General features: G+C 44.3%; 1 protein-coding gene across 1 annotated transcript in view; it reads right to left on the reverse strand.

Annotated features, from left to right (window-relative positions):
• Positions 1-2,225: 2,225 nt before the first annotated feature.
• LOC134339510 (adhesion G protein-coupled receptor E5-like) overlaps positions 2,226-14,423 on the reverse strand; it is a 59,340-nt gene continuing 47,142 nt past the window's right edge. The window contains exons 12-15 of the mRNA XM_063036106.1: positions 13,372-13,438; positions 9,530-9,621; positions 7,819-7,987; positions 2,226-7,439 (exon numbers count right to left, since the gene is read on the reverse strand). Coding sequence (XP_062892176.1) covers positions 7,305-7,439; positions 7,819-7,987; positions 9,530-9,621; positions 13,372-13,438 — 463 coding nt within the window. The 3' untranslated portion in view covers positions 2,226-7,304. The remainder of the gene's footprint in view (positions 7,440-7,818; positions 7,988-9,529; positions 9,622-13,371; positions 13,439-14,423) is intronic.

Consider the following 14,423-nt stretch of genomic DNA (forward strand, 5'->3'; position numbering starts at 1 on the left):
GAAAGTGATGGGGAAGCTAGTGTTAAGTTAGTGAGCTAACAGAGATAGAGTGTAGACTGTGAAACTCAGCCACACTGAGTGTGAGACTTGAGAGACAATTTTCTCTGTGTACAGCCTGAGAGCCAGGGGCCCATGTGCACCAGGAAAACTAAGACAAGGATACAAGTGAAGTATTGGAAAGGATGCACACTAATGATTGGACAATTGGCTTACCATCACAAGTGTCTATTTGGCCATTAATATTTTAGCTTTATTGGTTTTTGACACCTGAAGAATATATTGTGATTGGTAGTTACTATGCAGATACTGAATTGGAAAGTGCATAAACACAACGAGATCCTGCAGATGGTGGAAATCTTGATTAGCACTCTAAATCTTGATTAGTGGAGGAACTCAGCAAGTTTGGCAGAAGGTACAGAGAAGAATAAATAGTCGATGGTTCATGGCAAGACCCATCCTCTGGACTGAAAAGGAAGAGTTCAGCAGTCATAATAAGAAGGTGGTGGAAAGGGGGAGCTGATAGGTGTTGGGGGAGACCTGTTGGGGGAGAAGGTGGTTGGGTGTGGGAGAGGTTGTGAAGTAAGAATCTGAAGGGTGATAGGTGAACGAGGAACAGGCAGAATAAGGAACCTAACAGGAGAGGGGAACTAGAAGGAAGCGATGGATAGGTGAGGAAAAGGGTTGAGAGAGAAACTGGATTGGGGAATAGAAAAAAACAGAAGTGGAGGGGGTGTGAAGTAATGACAGGAAGTTTGAGAAACCGATGTTCATGCCACCAGGTTAGCTGCTGCCCAAATGGAAAATACATGTGGCTCCTCCAAAATGAGATTGGACATATCATGTCAGGATTGCAGAAAGGAAACTATGGACCAACATGTCAGAATAGGAAAGCAAAGTCAAATTAAAATTGGTGGTCACTGGGAATCCTGTCTTTTGCAGCAGACAGAACCAAGATGCTTAACAAAGCAGTCCCCCAATCTGCATCAGCTCTCACTGATAAAGAGGAGGCTGCGCTGGGAACACTGGATACAAATGATTACTCCAACAGATTCACACGTTAAATCACAAACATGAGAAAACTTGAAGATGCTGAAAATCTAAAGCAACACATACAAAATACTGGAGGAGGTGATAGTTGATGATTTGGGCTGAGACCTTTTATCAGGACCAGAAAGAAAGGGATGAAGTCAGAGTAAGAAGGTGGGGGGGGGGAGGGGGAGGGTTGGAAGAAGGAGAAGGTGGCAGGTGAAGGGTAAAAATGGAAGAAGGGGAGAGCTGGGAAGTTGATTAGGTGAAAGAGATAAAGGGCTGGAGAAGTGGAAATCTGGTAGGAGATGGCAGAAGACCATGGAAGAAAGGGAAGGGGAGGAGAACTAGAGGGAGGTGATGGGCAGGTAAGGTGAGAGAGGGAAATAGGAATGGGGAATGGTGGGGGGGTGGGGTGGGGAATGGAGGCAATTACCGGAAGTTTAAGAAATTGATGTTTATGCCATTAGGTTGGAGGCTACCCAGATAGAATACAAGGTGGTGCTTCTCTAAGCTGAGCCTAGCTTCATCGTGGCAGTAGGGGAGGCCATGGGCTGACATGTCAGAATGGGAAGTAGAACTGAAATGATCAGCCACTGGGAGATCCCGTTTTTTGTGGCAGACAGAGTGAAGGTGCTCGGTGAGGGAGATCGGTGTGGAGGAATGCATGGATAAGGAAGTCATGTGGAGCGTGACCCACGCGGAAACTGTGGAAGGAGTGAGGGAACAATGTGTTTATTGAATCTATATTGGGTCACTTCGATGTACAGGAGGCCGTACCGGGAGCCCTGGACACAGTAAATGACCCCAACAGACTCACAGGTGAAGTGTGGCCTCACCTGGAAGAAATTATCGGTGCCCTGAATGGTGTTGAGGGAGGAGGTGCAGGGGCAGGTGTTGCACTTGTTCCATTTTTAAGGATAAATGCCAGGAGGGAGATTAGTGGGAAGAAACGAGCGGAGTAGAGAGGCACATAGGGAAGTGATCCCTGTGGAAAGTAGAGAGTGGAGGATAGGGATTTCTCGGACTTCTGGTAATTGCCCCCCCTCACAGTATTCCCCATTTGTGTTTCCGTCACTTACCTTATCCCCTTACCTGCCCACCACCTCCCTCTGGGGCACCTCCCCCTTCCCTTTCTTCCATGTTCTTCTGTCCTCTCCTATCAAATTCCTCCTTTTCCAGTTCTTTATCTCTTTCAGTAATCAACTTCCCAGCTCCATTTCCCCCACCTTCTTCATTTGTTTTCCAGTCCTGATAAATGATCCCGGCCTGAAGCATCAACTGGTTATTTATTTCCATAGATGCTGCCTGTCCTGCTGAGTTCCTCAGTATTTTGCGTGTCACAGTTTAAATGCTGCCTCTCCAGGAATGACTGTTTGAGGCCCAGAGTGGTGGTGTGGGAGGAGATGTAGGGACAGGTGTAGCATTTGTCATGTTTGCAGGGAAAAGTACAAGGAGGGAGATCAGTGGGGAGGAATGCATGGACAAGTAAGTCATGTAGAGTGTGACTGCTGCGGAAACTGGAGAAGGAGTGAGGGAACAATTTGTTTATTGGTAGGATCCGGTTGGAGACGACGGAAGTTATGGTGAACGATGTACGTGATACAGACTCTCATGTGGTGGTAGGTGCAAGTGGAACCCTATCCCTGTAATGGCGACCGGAAGATGGGATGGGGGCATTTGTTGGGAAGTTGAGGAGGGAATTAATAGTGATGAAAGGGAAACCCCTTTCTTTGAAAAAAAAGTGGACATCTCAAATGGTCAAGCATGGAACCGAAAGGCAGAAGAAATAAAATTATCCACCACACACACAAAATGGTCGAGGAACTCAGCAGGCCAGACAGCATCTATGGAAAAGAGTGCAGTTGACATTACAGGCCGAGACTCTTCGGCAGGACTGGAGAAAAAATGCTGAGGAGTAGATTTAAAAGATGGGACGGAGGGGACAGAGAAATACAAGGCGATCTGAAGGGGGAGGATGAAACATAGAAAACTTACAGCACAATACAGACCCTTTGGCCCATAGTGCTGTGCCGAACATGTACTTACTTAGAAATTACCCAAGTTTACCCATAAAACCATAAGATATAGGAGCAGAAATAGGCCATTCGGCCCATTGAGTCTGGTCTGCCATTCAATCATGGGCTGATCCAATTCTTCGAGTCATCCTCACTTCCCTGCCTTCACCCCATACCCTTTGATGCCCTGGCTAATCAAGCACCTATCTATCTCTGCCTTAAATACACCCAATAACTTGGCCTCCACAGCCGCTCGTGGCAACAAATTCCACAGATGTACCACCCTCTGACTAAAGTAATTTCTCTGCATCTTTGTTCTAAATGGTCGTACCCTCTTGTCCTAGAATCCCCTACCATGGGAAATAACTTTGCCATATCTAATCTGTTCAGGCCTATTAACGTTCGGAATATTTCTATGAGATCCCCCCTCATTCTCCTGAACTCCAGAGAATACAGCCTAAGAGCGGCCAGATGTTCCTCATACTGTAACCCTTTCATTGCTGGAATCATTCTTATGAATCTTCTCTGAACCCTCTCCAATGTCAGTATATCCTTTCGAAAATAAGGAGCCCAAAACTGCACACAATACTCCAAGTGTGGTCTCACGAGTGCCTTATAGAGCCACCACATCACATCCCTGCTCTTATATTCTTTCCCTCTACAAATGAATGCCAACTTTGCATTCGTCTTCTTCACAATCGACTCAACCTGGAGGTTAACCTTTAGTGTATCTTGCACAAGGACTCCCAAGTCCCTTTGCATTTCTGCATTTTGAATTTTTTCCTCATCTAAATAATAGTCTGCCCATTTATTTGTTCCACCAAAGTGCATGACCATACACTTTCCAAAATTGTATTTTATTTGCCACTTCTTTGCCCATTCCCCTAAATTATCCAAGTCTCTCTGCAGGCTCTCTGTTTCCTCAACACTACCCACTCCTCCCCTTATCTTTGTATCATCGGCAAATTTAGTCACAAATCCATTAATACCGTAGTCCAAATCATTGACGTACATCGTAAAAAGCAATGGTCCCAACACCGACCCCTGTGGAACTCCACTGGTAACTGGCAGCCAGTCAGAATAGGATCCCTTTACTCCCACTCTGTTTTCTGCTGACCAGCCAATGCTCCACTTATGCTAATAACTTCCTTGTAAGTCCATGGGCTCTTATCTTGCTAAGCAGCCACAAGTGTGTCACCTTGTCAAAGGCCTTCTGAAAATCTAAGTACACCATGTCTACTTTGTCTACCCTGCTTGTAATTTCCTCAAAGAATTGCAGTAGGTCTGTCAGGCAGGATTTTCCTTTCAGGAAACCATGCTAGCTTTGGCCTATCTTGTCATGTGCCTCCAGGTACTCTGTAATCTCATCCCTAACAATCAATTCCAACAACTTCCCAACCACTGATGTCAGGCTAACAGATCTATAGTTTCCTTTCTGCTGTCTCCCACCCTTCTTAAATAGCAGAGTAACATTTGCAATTTTCCAGTCATCTGGTACAATAACAGAATCTATTAGTTCTTGAAAAATCATCGATAATGCCTCTGCAATTTCTCCAGCTACTTCTTGCGGAACCTGAGGGTGCATTCCATCAGGTCCAGATTTATCCACCCTCAGACCATTAAGCTTCCTGAGCACCTTCTCAGTCGTAACCCATAGCCCTCTATTTTTCTAAACTCCATGTACCTATCCAGGGGTCTCTTAAAAGACCCTGTCATATCCGCCTCCACAACCATCACCGGCAGCCTATTCCACACACTCACCACTCTCTGCGTAAAAACTTACCCCTGACATCTCCTCTGTACCTACTTCTAAGCACCTTAAAACTGTGCCCTCTCATGCTAGCCATTTCAGCCTTGGGAAAAGCCTCTGACTATCCACACAATCAATGCCTCTCATCATCTTATACACCTCTATCAGGTCACCTCTCATCCTCCGCCGCTCCAAGGAGAAAAGCAAAAAGCTGGGAAGTTGGCTGGTGAAGGGGGGTGTCAGATGGAAGAGGTCAGAAGGCCATGGAAGAAAGCAAAGGGGGGAGTAGTGCCAGAGGGAGGCGATGGGCAGGCAAGGAGATAAGGTAAGAGAGGGAAAAGGAAACCAGCAGATTTTCTCTTGTTTGTGATTAAATTATCCGAAACTTAGCTGACTTCAATGGTAGGAAAGATGTTGAATGCTATTATTCAGGATGAGCATTTGGAGTACTTGAAGGCACATGATAAAATAAGACAAAGTCAGCCTGGTTTTCTCAAGAGAAAATCTGCTGGAATTTTTTGAGGAAATAGCAGGCAGGATAGACAGAGGAGAGTCAGTGGATGTTGTTTATTTGGATTTTCAGAAGGCCTTTGACAAGGTGCTGAACATGAGGCTGGTTAGCAAGATAAGAGCCCATGGAATTACTGGATAGGTACCAGCACAGATAAATGATTGGCTGACTGGCAGAAGGCAAAGAGTGAGAATTAAGGGGGCCTTTTCTGGTTGGCTGCTAGTGACTGACTAGTAGTGTGCCACAGGGGTTGGCGTTGGGACTGTTCCTTTTCATGTCATTTATCAATGATAAAGGTGCGGACTATTTTCAAAATGGGGAGAAAATTCAAAAATCAAAGGTGCCAGAGGTTTAACTTGCAGGTTTAGTTGGTGGTAAGGAAGGTAAATACAATGGGAAAATTGGAATGCATATCGGTGAGAGGCCATGTAGATTGAGAGACCGCTTCGCCTAGCACCTATGCTCTGTCCGCCAGAAAAAGCAAGATCTGCCAGTGACCGCCAATTTTAATTCCACTTCCCATTCCTATTGTTTACACTGACTTAATTGAATATGCTCTTGCTTCAGGTGTGGCCACAAAGCATGAATGGAAGCCACAAAGGCAGAAAGGTATAAAGGGAGACATTCTAGAGAGCTGGTTTCAACAAAGACACCAATGGCTGGGGAAAAGCCGAGCTGAGTACAAGTTGAGGAATTTAGATACAGTGAATAACTATTATAAGTTCATTGTTTACAATGTTGTTAAAAGATTTAGAAGGCAATTTATCAATAAAACACTTTATTTAATTATGTACATTCTGCTGGCAATATCAAAAGCACTGAGGTAAGGCAATATTGCAGAGCTAAAGTGATCTAAACAACTAATACTACACCATCGTTGGTGGGATGGAGCTTTGAGATTCATCTTGTCAGGTTAGACCTGGAGCTGGTTACATGGTGTCCGGTGAACTGAAAGTGGAAAAGCAAAATGCTGCAGAGTGCCGTTAATTCAGGCCAATCACTGTCAGGATTTGTACTTGTTTGTGACACAGATATCATTGGCAATGCCAACTTTCGTTATATGGAACTGAGGGGCAGTTACACACACATTGGTGAGCTTGGGGGCACATATGATCTAACCAGAAGAAAGGAAATGTAGCAGTGGTGGGATTTGAACTGCTGTATCTGGATTAGTGGTGCAGAACTCTGCTACCTCAGGAAGTAAATCCCTGCACTGCTGTATTCCTGTCTCTCTAATAGGGTAACAAGCAAGGTGTGTCCAATTGCACCAAATTAAAAAAAATGTTTTGACAGAGAATAATTCACTGGGTGAATGGAAAATGGTGTTTATGAGATTGCAACCACAGGCACAATAATCTTTCCAGCCTCTTACTCTTCAGTAACAATTCTAAGAAATGTGAATGAATGAAGAGATAAATATGTTTCTCTGTGGGTTGGTACATTGACCTTGAAGAGGCAGGGATTTGGGAAATCTAAAAATTCCAATGTTTGAGTTCTAGAGAGCAAGAGGTTTTAAAAATGATTTTACATTCATTTCAGCATGAATTCAGAAGCAATTCACAAAGGTTGCAGCTTCTCCAGTTCTCCGCTGCAAAAGGTTGCAGGTCCCAAATTTACTGGAGCTCCTCAGACTAAGTTTGTTTGATTTTTCTTGTCAGGCAAATGGCAGGGAGATGGGCTTGAGATATAGACAGATGATAAGCAGTGTGCTGAGACCACAGGACTCAGATGAAGAAGCAGGAAGCTGTTTAAGCCTTTGCAAATTAATTGTCAGGAAATCACAAACCAAAATCCATAGATAATACAAACCTGGATTGAACTATGGGTTAAAACAATATTTTTTCCTCTGGTCAATGAACAGTGAATGGATATTAACAGTCCAAGCTTATGTCATTACAAAATAAACTTTCTCTACTTAAATTTTACAAAAACTATTGGAAGTATTACACTCGACAGAACTTGAGAGGAGATGTTTTATCAGTGACTGATGCCCACAAATTCACTCGTAGGTTGCAGAGGTGCCAGCATGAGAGGAGGAGGAAGAAGGCAGGAACGAATTGGCAAATGACGAGTATTTTGATAACTTCAGGAAGTTGCAGACGTTTACAAACCACACCTGATACTCACTTCTCACCTAAACCAGCAGAGCAGAAGATGGATAAGGAATGTGCAAAACATATTCTCATCATCACATAGATCATCTAGTATTACAGTTGTCTTATAGACTCATTCAGTGGCGGGACATACAGTCCCTGTTACACACACGGCCATCATGGGGACATCATCCCTGTTCACAAACACAGTCAGTGCTGGACACATGGTCCTTGATGGACACATGGTTCCTATTGCACACATGGTCAGTGCTGGGACACAGTCCCTCTTATTCACATGGTTCCTCATACATTCTATACTGCGCCATTAATAGGAATACAGTGAACGCAGGAGCAGGATTTAACCATTTGACCTTTGGAGCTACTTGACAGTCCAATGCCTCATGATGCTCTGAGCCTCACCTGCTTGTTGATGACACAGTGCAGAATGAAGATGAATGTTCCCTGGAAGCTGTTGAGGATTGTGAAGATATACGCCAGTGCAATGGTTCTCCTTTGGAAATGGAAAACTCCAAAAATCCAGGCAGAGCCCAGCAACTCCAACTGAGCAATCGCAGTTATGACAAACACTCTACGCAGGAAAATAGAAAATACCATCATGAATAGTCACTAACCAACTGTTAGCACAGAGTGAGAGGGGGGTGGGGTAAGAAATGGGGAAGCATTAGGGATGGGGTGGGAGGGTAATTAGCAACACATAGAAGCAAGGCAGACATCTGGATACAAGATTTTAGACAGGCATGATGTTTGGGATGTGAACTTTAGGAGGTGTGATTTTTTTTGGACATAGAAGTGGATTTTTCAGACTGAACATGATTTTCTGCGGGTGAAAATGTGGTTGTTTCAAGGATCATCAGCAATTTTGGGCTTGTGCGGACATTTTGGGCCCAATACCAGTCTTTAAGGAAAGTAGCTAATGCTTTGATAGAGATGGGGCAGGTGAGACCGTGTATGTGGGTGAACATAGTTTGGGACTGGGTAAGACATGTGTAGGTGGGCATAGTGTGGGAAAGGGAAGGGAAGTATGTGTGCGGGTAGACACAGTGTGGGACAGGGTAAGGCAATCTGTATGCACGTGAGCACATTGTTGGAAAGTGTGGGACAAGACAAGGCAGTGTGTGAGTAGGTGGGCACAGTGTAAGACAGGGTAAAGAAAGGTGTGTGCAGGTGGGCACTGTGTGGAACAACATGGGAAAGGTGAAGCCAGTTTGTACTGGTGGGCATGATGTGAGGCAGGGTAAGACATGTAGGTGCTCACAGTGTGGGACAGAATAAGGGAGCATGTGAGTGGGTGAGCACTTTGTGGGACAGGATAGGGTAGAGTGTGTGGGTCAGCACAAAGAAGAACAAGATAAGACAGTATTTGTTTGGGTTGGTACTGTGTGGGGCAGAGGACAGTGCCAGTGTGAAGGTTTGGCAGACTGTGAAGAAGTGGTAGGTGGAGCATCGTGACTGACTGGAAGAACTGGTGTGAGAGGGTGTGAGTGGCCCACAAGTTCAGGTATGCGATGTTGAGTTCGTGGGGGGGGGAATGTGTGGGAGATGTGAGGTGGGTGTTGAGAATCTGTGAAGGACTGAGTGAGTGGGAGAGTCTGTTGAAGGTGGGTGGGGGGGTGTGTGCAAGGAAAGAGGAGACCATGGGGGGTAGGTGAGGGGGGATCGGGGGGAAGCCGTATGGAGGGGGAGGGGTGGGGTAAGTGTGGAGGAGGCCATGCGGAAGGGTGGTGGAAGTGTGGGGGAGGTCGTGCTTGGAGGGTGGGAGTCGAGTGAAGACTGCAGGGTGGGACGTGAGGGGCATGTACTGGAAATGGAGGGGTGTGCACATGTGCACACTGTAGGCAGGAGAGATTAGGTTAGTTAGACATTTGATTGCTAATACAATTAGTGCAACACAACATTGTGGACCAGAGTGCATGTTCCAATATTGTTTTGTTATATGTTATACATGTTGTAGGTTGCAAGAGCATTTGTAGTCTGAGTTTCTCCTGTACAGATTGAATGTGGCAGGAATCCATTGGGCTAAATATTCATTTCAGCCAGGCTCTGCTGAAATCTCCATGTACAACATTTAATGCTTGAAGCTTGATTGAGCAATACTGATTGGACTTAGTACCTGACGTTCTGTAAGTCCGTTAAATCTGGATTGATGGAATGGAATTTCTGAATCAGCTTCCATATTGTCAAACTGAGGAAAACAAGATTTACCTAGGAAGCATCAAGAAATAATGGTGATGAGTTAGTGGACTGTATGTTGCTCCATTTGTGTCCACATGCATGTGTGTCTGCATGGATATACTGAGTGTCTATGTGAAGAAGAATCTAAGTACTTCCACCCCATTCCCCTTCTTCATGGTCAAACCTCCCTTGACACTGTGCTTGGTCATTGAGCAACCCAGCATGGATACAGGCTCTCTCACCGTAAGACATAGGAGCAGAATTAACCAAATTGGCCAAATGAGTCTGCTCTGCCATCCCTTTATCCCCATTCTCCTGCTTTCTCCCGATAACCTTTGATACCCTTACTAATTCCACCAAGATGCAACACTGAGCGTCATAGGAAGTCATTCCTGCCTGTGGCCATCAAACTTTACAACTCCTCCCTTGGAGGGTCAGACACCCTGAGCCAATAGGCTGGTCCTGGACTTATTTCCTGGCATAATTTACATATTACTATTTAATTATTTATGGTCTTATTACTATTTAATTATTTATGGTGCAACTGTAACGAAAGCCAATTTCCCTCGGGATCAATAAAGTATGACTATGACTAATTTGGATCCTGTCAACCTCAGGTTTAGATATACCTCATGACTTGGCATCAATAGCCATCCGTGGCAACAAATTCTGCAGATTTTCCACCCTCAAGCTGAAGAAACTTTTCCTCACCTCTTTTAAAGACATGCCCCTCTATTCTGACATGGTTCCAGACTCTCTCACTAGAGGAAACATTCTCTCCACATCCACTCTATTTAGGTATTTCAATATTCAATAGGTTTAAATGAGATCCCGCATCATTCTTCTAATCTCCAGTACCCAGAACTACCAAATGTTCCTCATACTTCGAACCTTCCAGTTCCAGAATCATTCTCATGAACCTATTGGATGCTCTCCAATACTCCAGTACTATCACATCTTTTCTTAGTTAAGGAGCCCAAAACCGCTCACAATACTTGAAGTGCAGTCTGACCAATGATGTCTCAGGATTACATCCTTGATTTTGCATTCTAGTCCTCTTGAAATTAATGCTATAATTGTATTGCCTTCCTTACCATCAACTGATCTTGTAAGTTAACATCAGAGAGTCCTGCATGAGGATTTTTGTCCCAAGTCCCATTGCATCTCTGATTTCTGAAATTTCTTCCCACTTTAAAAATAGTCTAAGCCTCTATTCCTTCTACCAAAGTGCATGACCATACACTTTTTTGCACTATATTCCAACTGCTACATTTTTGTCCATTGTCCCAATCTGTGCATTTTCTTCTGCAGACTCCTTGCTTCACTAACGCCACCTGTGCATCAACCTATCTTTGTATTATCCACAAACTTGGCCACAAAGCATCAATTCTTTCATCTAAACTGTTGACATACAATGTGAAATGAAGTGGACTCAATACCGACCCCCCCAGAACACCACAAGTGACATGCGGCCGTGGAGGCCAAGTCATTGAGTGTATTTAAGGCAGAGATAGATAGGTTCTTGATTAACCAGGGCATCAAAGGGTATGGAGTGAAAGCAGAGGAGTGGGGATGACTGGAAGAACTGGATCAGCCCATGATTGAATGGCGGAGCAGACTAGATGGGCTGAACGGCCTACCTGCTCCTATATCGTATGGTCTTATGCAGCCAATCAGAAAACCGCTTTATTCTGACTCTTTGCCTCCTGCCAGTCGACCGATCTTTGATCTATTCCTGTAATCTTTCCTGTAATACCATGAGCTCTTATCTTGTTTATCAGCCTCATGTGGAGCACCTTGTCAAAGACCTTCTGAAACTCCAAGTAAACATCATCCATTGACTCTCTTTTGTCTATGCTGGCTGTTACTTTCTTAAAGAATTCCGACAGATTTGTTTGGCTAGATTTCCCCTTACGAAAACTATGCTGAGTTTGGACTATTATCATGCGCCTCCAAGTACCCTGAAATCTCATGCTTCATAATGAACCCAAACATCTTCCCAACCAACCACTGAGGCCAAGCTAACTGGACTATAATTCCCTTTCTTTTGCCTCCCTCCCTTCTTAAAGAATGGAGTGGCATTTGTAATTTTCCAGCACTCTGGAACCATTCCAGAATCCAGTGCTTCTCAAAAGTTCACTACTCATGCATCCACAATCTCTTCAGCCACCTCCTTCAGAGTGTAGTCCATCTGACTCAGATGACTTTTCTGCCTTTAGGGCTTTCAGCTTCCTGAACTACTTTTCCTTAGTAATAGCAGCTATACTTTTGCTCCCTGACCCTCTCAAATTCCTGCTAGTGTCTTCCTCAGTGAAGGCTGACACAAAATACTTAAGTTTGTCCACCATTTCTTTGTACTCCATTGCTACCTGTCCAGTGTCATTTTCCAGTGATCCGTTATCCATAAGACCATAAGATTATAGGAGCAGAAGTAGGCTATTCTGCCCATCAAGTCTGCTCCGCCATTCAATCATGGACTGATCCAATTCTTCCAGTCATCCCCACTCCCCTGCCTTCATCCCATACCCTTTGATGCCCTAGCTAATCAAGAACCTATCTCTGCCTTATCCACTTTTGCCTCTCTTTTACTCTTTATATATCTGAAAATCTTATGGTATCCTCTTATATTATTGGCTAGTTTACCTTCATATTTATTTTTTTTCTTTCTTTGTTGCTTTTTAGTTGCTTTCTGTTAATTTTTAAAAACTTCCCAATCTTCTAGCCTCCCACTATTTTTTTGTTATTTTATATGCCCTCTGTTTTGCTTTAACACTGTCTTTGACTTCCCTTGTCAGCCACAGTTGCCTCAACCTATTAGAATACTTCTTTGGGATGTATTTGACTGGTGCCTTCTCCCTGAAACCCCAGCCAACACTTCTCTGCCATCATCCCTGTCCCTTTCCAATCAATTTTGTCCAGTTCCACTTTCACACTTCTGTAATTCACCTTCTTCCACTGTTATACTGAAACATCTGATTTTAGCTTCTCCCTCTCAAACTGCAGGGTGAACTCCACCATATTATGATCACTGCCTGCTAAGGGTTTCTTTACCTTAATCTCCCAAATTAAATCTGTTCATTGCACAGCACCCAATGGTGAAGAGGGAAAGTGTTCATGTTTGGGACAAGCAGTCAATGCTGACCGCGGTACCCAGCCAGCTAGTCTCAGTTTCCCTAGCCAATTCCTCATGTGACCTGGTGTAAAAATATGAACTCATGATCAGCAGGAATAGGCCATTTGGTTCTTTAAGCTTGCCCTACCATTCAGTGGCTGTTCTACCCCAGGTTTCAGATCCTCTCCTCTCCCTGTTTTTCAGAAGTTCATTTACTTCTTCTTCAGATACCCTCAATGATACAGCCTTCACATCCCTCTAGGGCAAAAAATTCCAGAGATCCAATACCCTCTGAGAGAAGTTCAGTTTTAATCAGCCAACTCCTTCATAACTATGACCCCTCATTGAAATTTCCACCACTGGAAACGTATCGCTTCGCCTCCCCAAGCCCCACCATGCCGTCAAGGATCTTTTAATCATTTCACAATTCTCTAAAATCTGAAGAGTATAGATTTAATTTCCTTAGCCACTTGGGAGAGGACAACTGTCCCAGCAATTCACCTAGCAAATCTCTTTGGGATTGCCTCCAATATCAGGTACACAATTTCTTAAATAAGTGGACCCAAACTGCACCCATGACTCCAGGTAATTTAAATGCAGATTGTTGTCAGGAGCTCTTGCTACAGAGTTACCACCTTTACAGTGTTGGCAAATTTAACAACACCTACCAGGCAGATGATACACATGGGAGCCACAAAACTCCAGCGAAATCCCTTCTTCATTGTCAGCCAACAGCTGAGAGGGAAAGTAAGCACAATTAGAAACATAGAAAGATAGAAAACCTTCAGCACAATGCAGACTCTTCGGCCCACAAAGCTGTGCTGAACATTCCTTACCTTAGAACTACCTAGGCTAACCCATAGCCCTCTATTTTTCTAAGCTCCGTGTATCCATCCAGGAGTCTCTCAAAAGACCCTATCGTTTCCGCCTCCACCACCACTGCTGGCAGCCCATTCCATGCACTCACCACTCTCTGCGTAAAAAACTTACCCCTGACATCTCCTACTTCCAAGCACTGTAAAACTGCCCTAGCCATTTCAGCCTGGGAAAAAGCCTATCCACACGATCAATGCCTCTCATTGTCTTATACATCTCTATCAGGTCACCTCTCATTCTCCGTTGCTCCAAGGAGAAAAGGCTGAGTTCACTTAACCTATTCTCATAAGGCATGCTCCCCAATCCAAGCAACATCCTTGTAAATCTCATCTGCATCCTTTCTATGGTTTCCACGTCCTTTCTGTAGTGAGGCGACCAGAATTGAGCACAGTACTCCAAGTGGGATCTGACCGGGGTCCTATATAGATGCAGTAGTGTGCCTCAGGGATCTGTTCTAGGACCCTTACTCTTTGTGATTTTTATAAATGACCTGGATGAGGAAGTGGAGGGAAGGGTTAGTAAGTTTCCTGATGACACAAAGGTTGGGTGTGTTGTGGATAGTGTGGTGGGCTGTCAGAGGTTACAACGGGACATTGATACAATGCAAAACTGGGCTGAGAAGTGGCAGATGGAATTCAACCCAGATAAACGTGAAGTAGTTAATTTTGGTAGGTCAAATAAGATGGCAGAATATAGTATTAATGGTGTAACTCTTGGCAGTGTGGAGGATCATAGGGATCTTGGGGCCCGAGTCCATAGGATGCTCCAAGCAGCTGCACAGGTTGACTCTGTGGTTAAGAAAGCATATGGTGTATTGGCCTTCATCAATTGTGGAATTGAATTT

This window comes from Mobula hypostoma, chromosome 29 (assembly GCF_963921235.1).
Source record: "Mobula hypostoma chromosome 29, sMobHyp1.1, whole genome shotgun sequence".
Lineage (NCBI taxonomy): Eukaryota > Metazoa > Chordata > Chondrichthyes > Myliobatiformes > Myliobatidae > Mobula > Mobula hypostoma.